Source organism: Sylvia atricapilla, chromosome 21 (genome assembly GCF_009819655.1).
Source record: "Sylvia atricapilla isolate bSylAtr1 chromosome 21, bSylAtr1.pri, whole genome shotgun sequence".
Taxonomy (NCBI): domain Eukaryota; kingdom Metazoa; phylum Chordata; class Aves; order Passeriformes; family Sylviidae; genus Sylvia; species Sylvia atricapilla.
The window spans coordinates 8,040,414-8,058,839 of NC_089160.1; the positions used below are offsets into that span (position 1 = coordinate 8,040,414).

Consider the following 18,426-nt stretch of genomic DNA (forward strand, 5'->3'; position numbering starts at 1 on the left):
TGGATGTTTTTGAAAATTTTTAATGAATTTTTATATTTGCAATAAAGAGCTAACAGGTTGGCTTGATAAATGCACTGGGGGTCCAACCTATTTGTCTCATCCAAGATCTCACTCAAAAGTTTTTGTTTCACTTGAATGCCATCTGGGAAATTCTGGCCTTCAATAATTCAGAGACTAGGAACAACCATGAAAATCAGAAAATAACCCCCCCTCAGTCTTGCATAGTTAATTGTCTGATTGATCACTTAAATGCAATGCTGTGAAGTTTTTTTTGACGACCAAAGGAGTGTGTAAATGGGAGCCAGTTAGTCCCTCCAATTAGTACTTTTTCCTTGGTGTAAAATTATGAATTGTTCTGTCCTAACATGATTGCAGTTCAGGGTACAATGGTAATTATCTTAACATTAAAAATACTTCATTGTATTTGCTGCTGGAGAGCTGCTCATTGTGTCATTGTTGTCTAGATGGAATGGGCCCTGGAGGGTCTCCAGGTATTCCAGGACTGAAGGGTGAAGTGGGAGAACCAGGAAGAGCAACAATTGGAATACCAGGCCCTCCTGGCAGAGGTGGATTACCTGGTCTGCCAGGAGCACCAGGATTGCCTGGTGCACCACGTAGGTAGAATTTTTACATCTATTTTTGTATTGGATTCAGAGTGAAATAGAATAAATAATCGTTTATATATTTAATTCTTTGCCAGCAAGGATTGTTCAACTGTAAATTGTAAATGTTTGACTGACACCTCGTTGTGATTGTGGCTCACAAACTGATATATATCACAGTAGATACTGCTATAAAGTGACACAGTGGACCTAATTATTGTTAATTAGAGAGACTGAAGCACAGAGTTGTGTAGACACAATTTATGACACAAAGGACTTTGAAGGTCTAGGCTAGTCTCCTGATCTCTGAGGTAAAGAACAGACCATGACTTTGTGGTAAATGTGAGGTAAATGTGAGGTAAATGTGAGCAGGTAGTTTGGGTACCAGGAGTCAGACTGGATGCCTGAAGAGACAGTTTCCAGACCTAAGGAAATGGGATTTTGTTTTTGCATGTTCATTTGTATGGATGTCCTGATTAAATTAATTGTGCATTGTTTGGTTTTCCTTGGAAACTGAGTATTACAGGATCAGGGTTGAGTTTACAAAACTGTTTTACCATTCTGCCATAAGCTGTTTTTTTTTTTGAGAGCCAAAGAATGTTTTTTGAGACCCTTCAGAACAGGGGACACTCCAGTGATGGAGTGAGTCATGGTCTGATAAAATGGTTTTCTGTGGAGAAGCAATAAATGTTCTCTTATCACTAACTGTTTGCTAGTCCAGTGTGGCTGACTTTTCTGCAGAGTCTGTAAAGCTGCTGTGGCTGTGTTTAGCTGATGGCTGCAGTTTGTTTCCCTGGAGCATCAGACGGTGCTGGTCAGCACTCCATCTTACTGCTGGCACAGAGGGGAAGGGCTTTCAGACACTGCAGTTTTAGATTATGTTTGATTGCTTTCTGCTGCTGTTTCCAGCAGCTTATGTTTCATTCTATTCAGCATGTAAAGAGATGTAGACAACAATCCTGCAGTCATGAAGGGAGGGACAGGGAAAGTCTCCTTAACCCTTTCTCCCTTTAGTATCTTTGCTGAGCTGCCACCACTGAATGAAAGCCATTTGCCCTTTCTTATCCCAGCTGTCCACAGTTTGGTGAGTTCTTTGGTCAGAGTAGAGGAATGAAACTCTGTTGCATCCACACTGTGAGTAATTTTGCGCTTCTGTGTGAGGAGCTAGAAGGAAATGTGGCCCATGAGTGGTGCCAACAAAAATCCACCTCCTCGTGTTACAGCCACAGGTGCAGTTTCATCTGGTGCCAGTTGCATCACTGCCTTTGTAAGTGAGTGATGAACTGGAGATCAGCCTTCTCATGACTTTTCCTTGCCTTCTTTCTGCATGTAGGTCCTTCACTCTCCCCAGTGATAATCCTAAAAGGAAGGACTGGGGCTCCAGGGGAGCCTGGGCCAAGAGGGCTGCCAGGAGCTTTGGGTCCAAAAGGCTACAAAGGTAATGACTCCTCTTTTGAGAGAGCTTTTCTGCAGTCTGAAAGATATTTATACGTGGTTAATATCCTAAGGGATGAGTTGTAAGTGTCTTTATGACAAATCACAGGAGGGGTTGAAGGAGCCAACAGCCTTTGCAATTTAGAGAGAGTTGTGCCCAGCACTGTCAGTAAAATTCTATTTCTTCTTCCTACTCTGCCCAGGCAAATAAGCTGATAAACATATCAGACCCAGAAAATTAGCTAAGTAAGTTATACTTTAAAGCCATGAGACCTGGAAATAAAATCTTGTTCACTGCTTTTTCACAATAGAGGCTGTAAATGACAGAAAAACTTAATTTTATTCTCCTCTGTGCTAAAAATTGTGAGAGTTTAGGTCTTAGTGTGTGACACCAGGAAAAGCCATGATGACACAGATATCACTGTGCTTGGTGATTGTTTGGGTCCATGGGCAGTAACAATTCAGGGGGTCACTGTAACCTACTGTGAGGGGGAGTATGGATTTGTTTTCTCTGATAATTATCACTTTAAAAAAGCACAAGACCTCCCTAAAACTCCTCTAAACTCATCTGTTTAGGAAAGTTTAAGCCTTTGGGGAGAGGTCTAGAAGCACTGAGGTTCATGCTGCACGTGGTTATTTGGTGGTGGGCATTGCATGGGAATTAAACTGGGGAAAACCTGAGCTCTGCTTGCCTGGCACTCACATCACCTGAGCAGAGGAGGCATAAAGTCAATTTATCTGAGAATGGCTTTGTCTTAATTGAATCAAATACTGCTTTTGGAGCTCTTGCAAACTGAAACAGGTCTTTATCCAAATGAAACTCAATGAAACTCTTTTCCAGGAGAGGCAGGCGATTGTGCCTGTGATGGAGGAGTGACAAGACCTGGTCTCAAAGGCGTCTCAGGTCCCCCAGGTCCATCAGGAAGCCCTGGTGTCCCTGGTGCCAAGGGCCTTGGTGGGGACCCAGGCTCTGTGGGAGCCCCAGGACTGCGAGGCCCTTCGGTGAGGCAGCAAGAGTTTCTCCTGGTTCTTGTCAATTACAGGAGTGGCCATGTGCAATTCCACTTTTTTTTTTTTTTTTTTTTTTTTTTTTTATAATTGCTTCTATTTGTTTGGATTAAAAAAAAAAAACCAAACAACCTAGAAACTGCTCTGTGTAAAGAAACTGAAAGGAGAGATGCTATCAGCTGTAAAAAGGGGAGAACAAATGGTTCTTAAATTCTGAGAACTGCACATGAATCAGTCAAGACAAAAGCAGTACGAGTTACTCATCCCAGGATTTCTTGGAAGTAGACATACATGGATTAGCCCCAGGGCTCTTCCTAATTGAGGGCTGGCTGTGGAAGCAGTTGCACACATGCATGGAGAGAAGATCTGAAAAATCAGCCAGGGAGATCTTTCCACATCAGTGCTCCTAGCTATAAAAACTGTGCTCCACGGATGGAGTCTGCTTCCTAACTGCTGTGTGCTCCATACATTGCTGAGGGTTGAGCTCTGGTTTTATATCAAACAGTGACCATAACAGATAGGATTTCCCAAAGTGCTGAGCATTGCTCATTGCAAGTATTTACTTTTGAAAATTGCAGTCCACAAAGATATTAGTCTTTTGTCTTCAGAGTATATTTATTGGTGTCAGTAAATGCAGCACACCAAGCAAGAGGGAAGGAGATTCATTACTTGGGTCTCATTATGTCATGAGTGATGTAATGTTCCCAAATGCCATTCATGATTGCTGTCACTACTACCAAGGTTTGGCTTGCCACTGTGGAGCTGTAGTGACAGTAGAAACAGCTGAAAACAAACAAAAACTCTTTTTCCTCCTCCCAAGTTAATGTATACAATAGGAAACCCTGACCTGGTCATTGTGTCCTGTCCTCGTACGACATTTTTAAGAAGCAAAGCCTTTTCTCTGCACATTCCTTTGCTTTATCTATTGCTTTATCCTTCTTTACCTCTATCCATCTGTAGGCTTCAGCTGGCCAGCAGGGCCCCCCTGGCCTTAAGGGAGAAAAGGGGGCTCCATCCTATGCCACAGTCAAAGGAGCTCGTGGGGACCGCGGTGCGACGGCGCCCAGAGGAGCCGCAGGGACCCCCGGGGCCCCGGGCAGGGATGGACTGCCAGGGCTGCCAGGACCACCAGGCCCTCCTGTAAGTTCACATTACCTCAGCAGCACTGCTTCAGAGCTGGAATAATGAGCAGAGAAAACAGCCAGGCCTGGCAAATTAGTGAGCTCTGTGGTAAATCTTCAAATATGTGAAAAGATCACAGTCCCTGAGCAGAAATTCGTCTTGGTGAGGATTAATAATTGGCATTCCTAACAGCTCTATCAAAAGATAAACTTCAGTAGACCCTAATGCTGTTCTGTGTTGAGTCCTAAAAGACAAAAGACGTTGTAGGCATAATTATGGATGAAATCTTGAAACAAAAATATCACACCAGAACCTTATAAATGAAAAAGAAAGTAAATGCCTCTCAGAAACTGTAATAGTTGCACTTTGGCAAATACAACATAAAATATTCTTTGTGGCAGTCACTAAGTTTTGCTGCATTTTAAAATGAAGATGGATAATTTATAGTGGTTTCTACAGATCTTTTCAGGCTCACCTGAACCTTGCACAGAACCAACCAAACTCTTACACACTTTTTAAAATGATAGTGGTGGATATTCTTTCTGCATCCCTTTGATTTTTCAGCTGTCATTGTCTTTGCTGTGCACAGGGTGATGGTGGACTGGGTTTCCCAGGTGAAAAGGGTCTGCCAGGGTTACCTGGCTCCAAGGGCTATCGAGGAGAACCTGGTTCTCCTGGCATTGGATACCCAGGTCCTAGTGGAGTTCGTGGAGCACCAGGTGACACTGGAATAGATGGATTTCCAGGCCAACCAGGTCTTCCAGGCCCTCCAGGTAGGTCTTGCTGGCTCTGCTCTCACTTTAAAAGGGTAAAGCTGCAAGTCCAATGGTTCTCAATTTACTGCTGTGCCTGTGGCCAGGCCAGAAGAGCAGGCTAAAGACTGCTCTTCAAATTAACTGAAACTCGTTTGTGGGCTCACCAGGCCTCACAAAGCAGGCACAGCTTTCTCAAGTTTTCATCTTCAGGAGGGTACAGATAATAAACAATAAATATTCAAGCTGAATGGATCACATTCAGCAAGCAGATCACATTTTTGGTTCTCCTTGTGGCTCCATTCTGCAGATTAAATCTCCTTGTGGCTCCCTCCTGTCATCCCACTCTGATAACAGAGGATCAATAAATTCTTCCTTTGGAGTTCTGGGGTCTGTCACCATTATCTTCATCCAGATAGTCCAAGAATGTGGGGGATTTCCTGATTATCTTTACCATTCTTCTCAGTTAGCTACACGAACAAAAAGCATTCTACACACCATGCTATAGTCCAAAAAAAAATATATATATATCACACTACTATTTCTAAGCCTTGTTGATAGCAGAAATAAAAGCAACTATATTCATACAGCAAAGTTTTCTAACATTATACATACAGCATGAATTTTTAATATTTGCAAAAAGCCAATAATATAAGATGTAACACTGTGAAAGGGGCTGTGTGCAACCTCAGTGTTTCTTTGTTGTAGGTATCACCTTGCCCTGCATAGTTCCTGGAGCATATGGGCCCCCAGGGAACCCTGGATTTCCAGGTCTGCCAGGTAGGGACACAAGGTGATGTGATGAAATGCACTGGCTGACTGCCAAGCAGCACTCCTTCCTCAAGGAACATAATTCCTCCTAATTAATCCTCCTCCAAGTGAGAGTTATTCCAGAGGGTTAACTGGGAAAACAATGTCCTTTTTTTCTCCCAAAGTGACTAGGCCTAAATCCCATGGAGGATCATCTTGATCATTTTTTAGCCTCCATGTAGCCTTGAACACAAACTCTCTGCTTCTGTGTTTATGTAGCTCATGAACAGCCAGAGCTTTGAGACTTTATTTAGTATAAATTGTGTATCCAGCACCAGCTTTGCAGAAAAGATTGTATCCTGTTTTCTTGTGCTGTGGTTTTGTCTTCTGCTATTTGTTTGTTGATATTATTAATTCATGTATTTTTTACTCTTAGGTCTCAAAGGCAGCAAAGGCTTTTCTGGCATTCCAGGCCAGCCTGGGTTACATGGGTCTAAAGGACAGCCAGGGTCTCCAGGAATAATAGGCTTGCAAGGGGAACCTGGTAAGAGGGAAGTTGCTGGAGTCCTTTTTATTGTCTGATCAATGTGTACAACACTTTATCAGAAGAGTTATTTGACCCCCTTGGCCACTTCTGCCTCATGGTGCTCCACTGAGTGTTACACTGTGCTCCTTGCAAATGCAAGGGATTGCAGCTTGGGAAAAACTCAAGGAAATATTCAGGATTTTATCACCTGGATATAACCCTGTATCACTGCTGGGAGAAAAGAGGACAGTCAACAGTTTGTTTCTCCAGAGACCATTGTCATGTGCTTCGTTCCAGTTTAGGTTAACCTCAAATTTAGTGTAGCCCTTATTTTAAGCCCTGTGTTACTCTGGTAAAGGCACACTGTGTGCAGCGTTTGGGCTCATTTTAGCCATGGGCATTTCTGATGGTTGTATAAAGAAAGAGCAGGAAGCAAAGGTGATGAGGGTTAGGGGTTTTGTTGCTGAACCTGCCATCTAGTGAAACCAGGCTTGGAATGCTTTATATAGCTTCTCCACACTTCTATACAATTCTTTCCTTGAAAAAAAACCAAAAAAAAAAAAAAAAAAAAAAAAAAAAAAAACCCACAAAAAACAAAAAAACAACCAAAAAGAAAACCAACCAACCAAACAAAAAAAACCCCACACCTAAACCTTTCAAAAATTCATTCACTTCCTATAATCAATTATTGTTTCTAACTCAGTACTGAAATATTTCGCAACTTTCCAAGCAACCTTTTCTTTCATGGAAATTTTTAAAATGTATCTTTTATTTGAGATGCTGTTGGAAGCAGTATTCTGCACTTCTGTTGAGTGACTTTTGTGGGTCTTCTCTTTAAGGCTTCCCTGGACCCCGAGGAGAGCAAGGCTCCCAGGGACTCCCAGGACTGGATGGAACAGATGGTTTGCCTGGGAAAGTGGGAGCTTCAGGCTTAGCTGGGATAAAAGGATCACCTGGAGATGTATTTGGTGCTGAGAGTGGAAGCCTAGGGGAGCGTGGCCGACCTGGACTCCCAGGAGATAAAGGCCTTACAGGGGATATTGGATTTCCAGGACCAAAAGGTAAGCACTGATATTGCTTCTGTCTGGGAATATCAAACTGTTTTTCTTTCAAAGACCCTTCCTCTTTCCAATGATTTGTTTCCTGTTAAAATCTAATGCAACTCAAAGGCTTTTATTAAAACTCACTTTTAAATTAAAGTGTGAATTTTGTTTTATTTATTCTGTAACCTCCCATCTGTCTGATTCCAGGGCTGGATGGAAGACCAGGCCTGCTGGGGGTTAAAGGTGAACAGGGTCATCCAGGATATTCGGGTGGCCCTGGATTGAGGGGACCTCCTGGCCCTGGAGGTCCTTTTGGCATCAAGGGGAAACCAGGACCCTTGGGCTCAGCTGGCCTTGCAGGAGCACCAGGTATGTGATGTTTTCAGATGAAGACAACGGGCTGAGCTGAGCTCTGTGGCGTTGAAGTGTGGAGAAGTTTGGCCTTTGCTCAGAGTGAGCTCCCACCTCAGGTTAGGGTGACAGGGCAGAATTTCAGGCTGTTGGCTGTCACTGCTGGGCAATTCCTGCTGGGAAATGTCACCCCAATGCTGTAGATAGTACAGCAGGGAGAAAGAGGAAAGCATCTTAACTGTCCTGATGTTTTTAACATCTTTGCTCTTCCTTGTTAGCTGTATCACTGACTAATCTTCATTTCCCATTTTCATGACAATTAATTTCTATTGTGTGAGGTTGCTTGAAACATGACTTAGATTGAAAAATTGTTGGCTTTCTCAGGACAAGCACTTGTCTTCTCTATCTTTCTCTTTGCTGGGGCAAAAGAGAACTTTATTTTCATTCACTTCAGAGGAAAAAAAACCCACCACTTGAGTATAGCAGTATCTGTCAAGCTGCACTGACTAAAGTGTTTCTTAGCAGTTTATGAAAGACTTGAGAACCAAGCAAAGAGAGACCTGGGAATTGGTAGAGGATGGTCTGGGGTATAAAAGTGCTCTTCTGACATGCAGAATGACAGTGCTGAAGCACAGTGGCAACAAATGAAAGCAGTAACAACAGCTGACATGAAAAACACAGTTTTTAATTTTTAAAAATTTTAATATTAGCATTCTTTCTGGCTCTCTGTGGTTTTACATTTATGGTCTGTATGCCGTATTTGACTTTTCTTCAACTGTTTTTAAAAACCTCCCATTGCTAGGATGTTAAGCTCCGAATAACTAATTTTTTTTTTGCAGCTGATGTCTCCCTGAATCATTAATTTCTTTTGTAGCCTTGTTCTTTCTGTTCACATATTTTGTCTGTTTTTTCCTTCACCATGTTTCTATTCCATTTATCATCAACTCTCCATTTCTGATGTCACACTCTTTGGTTATGGGTTCTTCACATAGGCTGTCAAGGTGAGAAAATGCAGTGTAGCATAAAAGCTCCTGGACTAACAACCCAGCTTTTAATGCTACAAGAATTGCATTTACCAGAGGTGATACCCCTTATCATTGCTAATCAAAGCAGAAGGCAAAGAACCATTGTGATGAGAATGCTCAGACAGTAACAAAGTCTCAAGCCTATAAGGAAATCATTAATATGCAGAGATTTTAAGTGTGTGTCTTTTCTTTGTCTTTTTAAATAAGGCAGATCCTCTTTCATCTGCTTTAAAAAATGCTGGGTTGTAGCATAAAGCCCTGAGTATAACAGAGCTGCAATCTTGACTGCTACTGCTGCAAGTATAATTTTTTCAGAATCCACCTGAGTTTTCCTTCTCTTCATTCCTTTGCATCTGAGCATTCTGTTTCCAATGGTTTGAGCCTTTGTTTAAAATTGTAAGCCATTACAAAGCTTCAGCTGGAAACACTTAGAGGCAAACCAGTGCATACAGTATTGGTTTTGTGACAGCACAACCAGCTTGTTCCTGTAGTGAGCAATTGGCTCTTGAGAAGTACAGTTCAACTACCAAGGTGAAAAATGAATTGTGAAAATCGGCCTGTCCAGCTGATTGATCTCTGCTTCACCCAGACCATGGGGTAGGGAGCAGCAGGTGGCATTGATGCTGCTCCCCATGCTGTCTTGGCTGCTTTGATGATGAAGGTAAGACTGTGCACTGCAGGTCATTGTTGGTGGTCAAACATGGAGTCATCATAAGGGGTTTCACTCTTGCCAGTTGTGTAGTGATGTAGGCAGTAACCCTCCTTGTAGGTATTTCATTTTTAGATGACTAATGCTTTTGCAGTTCTAAGCTTTATGCCTTCTAGTAGGCTGCATGTGCCATAAGGTCCATTTGTCCTTAAAAACAACGCTGTGTTTAAAGAGCTTGGGAAGCTGCCACAAATTGTCCTCGTTTTGTGCAAGACCCTCTGTTGAGTTCTTTCTTGTGTTGATTCAGGACCTCCTGGAGCCAAAGGTGTGGCTGGGGATGTGGGACCACAGGGCCCTGCTGGTATGAAAGGCTTCCCAGGTCTGGATGGTGCTCCAGGATCGCCTGGGGAAAGAGGATTCTTAGGCCCACCTGGGCCTTTTGGTCAGGATGGACATCCAGGTTTCTCTGGGCCAAAAGGTAACTCTTTCAGTCTTGAGATTTCTGTGCCCACAAAATAAAAATAACCTTGCTGGGACTGATTTTTAGGCCAAATTTGCTGGAAGGGAATGAATCCCCAACTAGTGTTGGGATGCATTTGTTCTGTTGCTGAATTACAAATGTTGGGTTTAATTATCCAATAATGTTCATAAGGAAATCTGTCTTAAAGGTCTTAGGTTCTTGTGGAGAAAGGCTTGTGAAAATCACAATAGAAAGACAAGAAAATTGAAGAAATGAACACTGAATGAAATTTATAGAAAGAAGGGAGAGAATCAAGAACAAATCAAATGGGAAATAAAAATTCACAAACCGTGTGATCCTTAAGCACCAATGCAGTAGTTGGTTACCTGGACAATAACACGAAGCAATAGAGCTGTGGAACTGCATGTTATTCTCTTGGAAATTGATTGTGTTTGGTCGCCTCTGGAAGCAGGCCCAGGCTCTCAAAGGTGAACTGAGAAGTGCTGGTTGAAAGTACTGAGAGTGGAGACCTGTGACAGAAGTGACAGTGCTGTGCCCGTGCCATGTGCTTGTTTAGATACCCAGATTTGGGTGATTTGCCACACCCAGGCAACCTCTGCCTGCCCCAGGGTGACTGTGCAGTGTACCAGGGGACACTGATATTTGTTCCCTTCTTATTTCTCACATTTCTGTGCAGGTGAGAAAGGATCTTCAGGCCTGCTTGGTTTCCCTGGCATGCCAGGACTGCCTGGTGTCCCTGGAGTGAATGGGCTGAAAGGAGCTCCTGGCACAGCTGGAGGAAAAGGAAGTCCAGGAGTTGGGGGACTTCAAGGCCAAAAAGGTGGGAAACAGCTTGAATGGCTTTTGCTGGCTGTGCAGCAAAAGGGAGGCAGTTCTGAGATGTCTGTGTCTGGTATTGCTCTTCTAAATATTGCAGTCTTCTATTTTTCAATACTTTTACCTGTTTACAAAGATTGCTAATGAATTTGCATCAGGAGACAAGGAAGTTCTGGTTTTCTCTGCTTTATTTGGATTTATTTAAAGCTGTATTTAATATAGGTGAATTTTCAAGATTTCCTGACTTTTTATTTCTTCAGGTGACAGAGGTGATATAGGTCCACCAGGTCTTCCTGTCATTGGGACTTCAGAACAGGCACTGCAAATCAAAGGAGACAAAGGAGATCCTGGGTTAGCTGGACTTGGAGGATTCCCAGGACCTAGAGGTATTTCACAACATTGCAGTTAGTTGCCAGTATCAGTTTTTCAGTATCTGGGCTTGTTATCAGTGGAGCAGATAACATTTTTGCCAATGCCTACAGTGTTACTGTGTTCTGTTCTGCCATTCCCATTCCAGCAAGGCTTGCACATGGCAGTTCTGAGTTTGGAGAAAACAGTTTTCCTTTGCAGTTCTGTCCTGTAGATCTAATGCCATCCCTTCTTCCTCTTTAGAAGAGTTTAGGGTAACAGGTCAACTGACCCAAATGAGCTGGATGTCTGTATTACTGAATGAAATTCCACTCTTCTGTATTTCCCAGGTGACAAAGGAGCGCCAGGAAGCCGTGGACAGCCTGGTGTCCCTGGCCCAGCTGGGTCACCAAGCAAAGAGAGAGGTGCTCATGGTGACCCAGGCTTCCCTGGGCCCCCTGGAACCCCTGGCCTGCCAGGACAGAAGGGTGCACATGGCATCATGGGATTTCCAGGAATGCCAGGAGAGAGGGTAAATACCTTCTTAAGTATCATCTTATTCGCTGGCTGCTCTTTGGAAAAAAACCCCTGTATTCTAACTGGTACCTCTGCAGCACAGCAGCAAAGCTGGCAGGATTTCTCCTTTCCAGATTGTTTTTGGTTCATACCATTAAATGACATTTGACATAGTATTTCTTCCTACACCTTTATGTTCTGTTATTCCACATGGCCCAAGCTTGGAACAGCAAGAATAAAGAGCAAAGATTAATTTTGTTTGGGTTTGTTTCTTTCAGGGTTCAGATGGCACCACAGGAACACTTGGATTCCCAGGACCTTTTGGCCTTCCTGGTCCAAAGGGTAAAACATCTTTCACAGTGTACATTTCATTATCCACAGTCTTAATATTAATGAGTAATATTAATGAGCCAAAGGAATAAGTGATGCTCTGGGAGTTTCCACTGCTCTCCAGTGACTGGCTCCAGGTACCATCCCCCTGCAAGAGGCTTTGCTCAGACAAGACCCATCCCAAGCCTAAACATTTGATGGTCCTCTGAAAGTCTGGCCACAGCACTGTGTGAAGCCTGTTGGGTAGTGCAGGAAGGACCCTTTTCTTCATCTCCTCATGTCAGAAGTGCAGGATCTTGGGGAATTACCTGTAAATGTCTGTCTTGTGCATTTGCATGAGTGGATCTGCATCCATTGATGCTGATAAGCAATTTCAGACTCGGGTGCATCATTTGCTGTTGTCTTTGTTTGCACCATGAATTTGAAATTAGCAAGGTTTATTTTCTTGAATAAGCCCTGGAAATTGATGTCCACAGTTAATATCAGAATGACCTTTCCTTTCTTTTCCAGGTGATCAGGGAGAGTCTGCTGGTGTTCCTGGCATTGCTGGACTAAAAGGAGAGAGAGGAGACCCAGGGTTTCCAGGTAAAGTAGACCTTGACTTCAAGAATACAAAATTTTAGAGACTTAACAAGTTTCCATTGCCAAACCTGGGTATTTTTGTAATCCTGAAAGTGAGATTTGAGGAGGCTGCAAACCAGGTGGGGCACAAATTGGATGATTTGCGAAAATGACCACATCTGAGAGCAGCCCTGTTCTAATGCTGCATTCATAATCTATGTTTCTATCCTTTCAGGAGAGAGAGGGAGAGAAGGGCTCAAGGGTGAACCAGGCTACCCAGGAAACACGGGGGTGAATGGACCCAAAGGCAGCCCAGGAGATCTTGGCCAAGAAGGACCAGCAGGTACTGGACTGACCCAAATTCTGCAGTTTGTGTGTGACTATGACAACCTCACCTTGATGCTTCCTTAGCCCTGCTTGCTCTGTCTCAGCTGAGATTTAAACCAGAAGTTTGGCAAGAAAATGGGGATTTTCTCTGACAGTAGTGTAAGGTGTCACCTTGTCCTGCTGGTCAAATGTGATGAATCCTGCAATACTGAAACCCAATGGAGTCCCATTAACAAATAGGGAATATCTCAGTCAGATACAAGCAGTAGCAGCTTCTTCATGGCTTTTTCATTGCAACATTTTTGTCTGTTCCCTCTCTAGAGCCAAATCTACCCAGAAGAATGGCTACAAGTGTCTTTGGATTAATTAGTGGAGTAATTAGCAGGTAGATTCCCAAATAGTTATCAAGATCAAAGGCTGGAGAACAGTGAAAGTTGTTACTGAAATGTTTTATTTGAGAAACAATTTAATTAGTAATTTGGTGTGTGAACTGTTCATGTGTAACTTAGTGGATGATGAAGAATGTCACTGCTATGACTAAAAAAAAAACAAACCATCAAATAAAAAGTTTGATAGAAGTGATGCTAATGGTGGCATGAGGAGAGATTTGGATCTGATTTTGCTTTATTTAAATAGTACATTATTCACCCATCTTATGAGTTAAGTGCAGGACCAAGCTGTAGGATGGAGCTATGAGCTGTTTCAGCCTGGACATGGTGGAATATACAAAATATACAGGAATATTTTTCTGTTTGCTTTTAGGAATCCCTGGCAATGCTGGGCTGAGAGGAGCCCCTGGCCCACCAGGACCCCCAGGACAGCCAGGACCTGTTGGATTCCCTGGAGCTCGTGGGGCAGCAGGACCTAAAGGTTTGTGTGCAACCTGCACATGGAGGGAGAAGTTGGGTCAGAAAAATGATGTTTTGGCCAAGTGTCTCTGGCAGGCAGCTGTGCCTGGGGAAGAGCTCCCCTCTTGTGCAGGCAGCAGCTGCCAGGAATGAGCAGGGGAATGGCTGGAAAAGGAGGGGCTCTCCCTTGGTTTAGTGGGTGTTCATGGAGAGAGCAGTGGGCAGTTTCTGTGAAGGAAAACTCTACAGCTTTACCTACTGTGCTCCCCTGTGTGTCAGGTTTCTCTTATCCTGTATTCTCCATGAGCCACCTTGTGCCTTTCCACCTAACTGGATTGTTTGCCTGTTTGCTCACCTGTGTGTTCCCCATGTCTCCTCAGGCTTTCATGGATTTCCAGGTTTAAGTGGTCTGAATGGTTTGCCAGGCACAAAAGGCTCTCCTGGAACACCAGGTAAAGGAAAGGTGGAGTAGAAATGTCATAGCTAGGGAAATACATAACTGTTCCACCATGAGAACACTTTCCCACAAAATTCCCCTATTTCACCCAGTTCTGGCTTTAATAATGACCTGGAGAAAAAACTCAGGATACTGAATGTGTATGAACTAATTCTGCTTCAATGCCAGTAAGAACAGGATGCTGCCTGTGGAGTTGAAGCTCTTTTGGTGATGGTTCTCCTTGAATTCCTGAAGGACTGTGTCACTTCTGGAAAACTAATGGAATGAAATCATTAAACTCTTTCTAATGGAGGTTTGATTTGAGCAGGGCAGCACCAAATACTTGCTTTCAATTGGACTTAGCAATGAAATGTTTCTGTACTGCTTTTCAGAGCCCTCCATTGTATGGAACTCAAGGAAGACATCAATAAAATCAGGAGCTGATTTCTTTGATTTGTTTCCAGATTCTGCTTTTCGGGAGCTTTTGCTGGACCTCTTTGTATTTTGAATCATATGAAATGGAATGTAGTTCTGTGTTACAGACAGGGTTTTACTAAAGTAAAGAAGAAAGAGCTGACCAAAAAGACTTGTTTAGTTACAGTCGTGTTGTAAATTAACACCTGAAATTTGTGGCAGCTGTTTTATGCATGAAAATGGACAGACTTCACTTGTGCAACTCAAACAATACCCGTGTTTTCTTTATTTAAAAAATTATCAGAAATTATTTGCAGCATATAGATCCTTCACAATTTTCCTGAGAGCTGCTTTTAGTGTCTATTCTTCCCAGAGTGGCCTGCTGAACATCTCCCTGCAGCTCTCCCTGCACCACTGGTGCCTGTGTGCATTCTGCAGCTCTGTGCAAGCTCAACTCCCTGCCTGTGTTGCAGCAGGAAGGCCACAAGGTTATTAAAGAGCAGAAGTGTGGTGTGTCCTCGTGAGGGACACAGCACACAGGCTGGCAGCAGATCCTGTCACAGGACTGCTGTGCTCCCATTCTTGTGCAAGAGCTTGTGGGGAGACCAGAACAGTCATATGCTTTTCTCTCAACGTCTCACAGATTGTCTAAATTCACTCTGCACAACCAGAGGAGCATGTGAGGCACCAAATCACCAGTTCCAGCTGCTCCACTGAAAACAGACAGCAGTAAATGGCTGGGTTTTAAATCACCACTCATTTTGTGTCATAATTTGACTGCTATTAGGCAATTTGAATAGGCTCTCTTACCTTTGTTAACCATGTTTAATTAGGTCTGAGTGAAGTTGGGCTGAAAGGACCTGCAGGTCTCCCAGGTACCAAGGGTGAAGAAGGCTCTCCAGGCTTGGGAAGAGGAGCTGCAGGATTCCCTGGACCAAAGGGCTCAGCAGGAGACATGGGTAAATACTGATGTTCTGAAATCAAGAGGTGTTGCTGTTGAGCTTAATGGGTTGCATGGTCAGCAGAGACAATTCCTGAATCCTCAAGGGTGGTTAGAAACTTGACAGGTAAATGTGAAATGGGATGTTGCTCTGTAATCTGAGAAATGGTTGCACAGTTGTGAAAGTCTCTATATCTCCCCTGAACAGCACAATATGTATTATTTCCCCTCCTGCAGTGAGATGTCTTTGTTCTCCTCAGTAGAAATGTTCCCCAGCCCCTGCTTCTGCTAATGTCTGTGAAAATCCATGAAGACCTTTGGTCGTCCCTCACTTTGTGTTCCTTGCTCTAGGTCCCCCTGGTCCTGTGGGACTGCCTGGCCTGCCAGGAACACCTGGAGTTTCTCTTCCATCTGATATACCTGGGAGACCTGGAGATGCTGGTGTTCCAGGCACCGATGGGAGTCCAGGTGTGTGTGGTTTGGAAACTCTGTAAGGATGGCTCTGGCACCCATTGAGTACCCTGAGACTCCAGTCTTTCCCCAGACAGAAAGGAATGCTGGGGATAGCCCCAGCATTTACTTTGCCTCAGGACTAGATTTTGCCAATTAACTCTGCAGTCCTTTCCTGTAAGATATCCTGTCTACTTCCTAGCTGTCCTGGCACAGACAGAGCATATTGGTTTTACAGCCTGCACATGCAACTTTAAAACACTTGTGTGCACAGAGCAAAGCTCAAGATTTCTGAATAATCATGCAGTTAACTGACAAAGTACAAAGAAATTTTCAGCCACCGAATTCCTGTGGTGCTACAAAGAGACAATGTTGGCCAGGTCTTTTATCTGCAAGGACTTGGCTTTATTTTTGAACATGCCACTTGCAAACACATTTCCCTCTGTTGCCTCCAGGTTTTCCGGGTCTTCCAGGGCCACGAGGGCCCCCTGGGCCAGCTTCTGACCAAGGTGACACAGGCACTCCAGGTTTCCCTGGTGTGCTGGGCCTGCGAGGCATCAAGGGTGACGTGGGACCCACTGGTGCAGTTGGACTCCCTGGAGCATCTGGATTCAAAGGTGGTCTTGCCTTGAGAGGCTCTGGGAGTGCTTTGGCAGCTGTTAATCCTGACAGCAGGAATGGCTGCTGGGTGGTGAGGGTGGCCTCCTCGTTCAGGTGGTACAGCTGGATTTGATGTCTCCATGTTTCCTTTTGGCTCCTGCACATTTTTCCTACTGACTCCAAAAGCAGCACAGTGGGGGCAGCTCCAGCTGTTCTTCAATGTATCCCTTATTATTTTTTTCCTCTTATCTTTGTTTATTTCCTGAGTAGATGGTGTCCACCTGCAGTGTTGCTGAGCTTGTTGACCACACTTGTGCTCTCCAGGCAAGGACTGCTCTGTCCTGTGTGCTCTGAGGCTTTAGTGTGGTGGATTGAGGTCCCCACAGGAGGCTAAGAGGATTGTAGGGGCTCAGAGATGTTCTGGGCTAAGGCAGGGAGCTTTCTTTGGGCTGTACCAAAGGAGCCCAAAGGGCAGCTGCACACAGGGACTCCAGGAGCAAGGCTGGAGAGACAGCACACAGCTCAAAAGCCAGGGCAGGATGGAGAACCACTGCCAGATGGACAAATGTCTGCTGTCCCTGTAGGCTGGCACAGAGATGGATTTCAGAGTAAAGCTGTGCACTCTCCAAACCCTGCCTTACCTAGGGAAGGGGCAGAGTACTTTCAATGAAGCACAGTTAGGCAGCAGAGGAAAATCTTGTTCTGAGGCTCTGCAGCCACTGTGGATGTGAAATTTGGCACAAACTGCCTTGAGGGTTGTGATCCCCTCCATGTGGGAGCCCCGGTGCTGTTGGTGCCATCAGAATCAGTGTTCAGCCCCAGGCTTAGCTGTGTGTCTTTGCAGGTGCAAGAGGTGAGCCTGGCCTGATGGGGATGCCAGGGAAAGATGGGCCTCCAGGGGATCCTGGTTATGCTGGGCTGAAGGGTGAAATGGGCCCTCGAGGTGAGTGCTGCAGGATTTAAAAAGCTGCTATTTATTGTACCTGGTTTGGGCTGGGGGTGACTTCAGAGCTCCCTTAATGGGCTTGTTTGGGAGACTCTTGATTTCCTAGAGACTGAAATAAGTGGGAAAGAGCTTTGACATACTTGTTACAAGACACTCAGTGCTGATATACAAAGGTGGTCTTAATTTCACATTCTCCTCCTTTGTGTCAGGAGTAGCATCCAATCTGTGTGGGTTTTGTGGGGTACTCACACATCCTTTGCCCCATGTGCAGGTCTCCCTGGCAGACCAGGGGCTCCAGGAATAACCCCACAGCCAGAAGAGGTCACAGCCCCTGCAGGATTGCCTGGTCTGCCAGGAATTGATGGTGTTCCTGGCTTTGATGGAGATCCTGGATTCCATGGCCCAGCTGGAAAACCAGGTAAAAGGCACACTCAGGTCACCAAAATGCTGTTCTTGTGGAAGAAAAACACTTTATTAAATGCATTAAAAAACAGATAAAAGGCACACTCAGGTCACCAAAATTGTGATCTGTTCTTCTGGAAGAAAACCACTCCTTTATCAAAGGCATTAGGAATGTTTAGAGGGGTTCTTAATTAAGGAAAGAATTCCATCAAAATGCATACAAATATAATTCTGCATTTTTAACTACGTGTGATACTCAGCTGCACCTCTCAGTCCTTTCACAACCAGATCAGGTGGAGCCTGTTTTGGAGGTGGCTGTTTATAACCACAGCTGGTGAAGAGTGGGCTCTTGGCATGGCTGCTGACATCTGACTTCCCTTCTGCAGTATGATTGCAGGAGTCAAGGCAATAGTCTGAGGAAATAATGACACTAATAATTGTGTTTTATTTCAGGCCCAAAAGGTTTGCCAGGAAGGTCTGGTTTGAAAGGACGTGATGGCTTCCCTGGCACTCCTGGCATAGCTGGGGATCCAGGACCTTCAGGTGCCCCAGGACCACAGGGATTTCAAGGTAATTTTATGATTTGGGGAGCACAGATCAAAAAGAAGCAAACAGTAGAACTGTGTTTGCTTGCAGCATCTGCAGAGACCCTCCCCAACATCCAATTTCCTTAGGAAAACCAGGGCATGTCTGTGGCGGTGTGTTTTGTATCTGCCGTGAAGGGAATTTAATCTTCAGTGAGGAAAGTT

General features: G+C 44.3%; 1 protein-coding gene across 1 annotated transcript in view; it reads left to right on the forward strand.

Annotated features, from left to right (window-relative positions):
- The window catches only part of COL4A6 (collagen type IV alpha 6 chain), a 101,837-nt gene that overhangs the window by 81,208 nt on the left and 2,203 nt on the right, over positions 1-18,426 (forward strand). The window contains exons 19-42 of the mRNA XM_066333738.1: positions 465-614; positions 1,936-2,040; positions 2,878-3,038; positions 4,005-4,184; positions 4,756-4,939; positions 5,627-5,698; positions 6,105-6,212; positions 7,034-7,255; positions 7,445-7,606; positions 9,570-9,740; positions 10,420-10,563; positions 10,820-10,945; positions 11,258-11,439; positions 11,702-11,765; positions 12,264-12,338; positions 12,550-12,657; positions 13,404-13,511; positions 13,870-13,941; positions 15,173-15,298; positions 15,631-15,747; positions 16,185-16,346; positions 17,174-17,272; positions 17,547-17,693; positions 18,131-18,247. Of these exons, the coding sequence (XP_066189835.1) occupies positions 465-614; positions 1,936-2,040; positions 2,878-3,038; positions 4,005-4,184; positions 4,756-4,939; positions 5,627-5,698; positions 6,105-6,212; positions 7,034-7,255; positions 7,445-7,606; positions 9,570-9,740; positions 10,420-10,563; positions 10,820-10,945; positions 11,258-11,439; positions 11,702-11,765; positions 12,264-12,338; positions 12,550-12,657; positions 13,404-13,511; positions 13,870-13,941; positions 15,173-15,298; positions 15,631-15,747; positions 16,185-16,346; positions 17,174-17,272; positions 17,547-17,693; positions 18,131-18,247 (3,162 nt within the window). The remainder of the gene's footprint in view (positions 1-464; positions 615-1,935; positions 2,041-2,877; positions 3,039-4,004; positions 4,185-4,755; positions 4,940-5,626; positions 5,699-6,104; positions 6,213-7,033; positions 7,256-7,444; positions 7,607-9,569; positions 9,741-10,419; positions 10,564-10,819; positions 10,946-11,257; positions 11,440-11,701; positions 11,766-12,263; positions 12,339-12,549; positions 12,658-13,403; positions 13,512-13,869; positions 13,942-15,172; positions 15,299-15,630; positions 15,748-16,184; positions 16,347-17,173; positions 17,273-17,546; positions 17,694-18,130; positions 18,248-18,426) is intronic.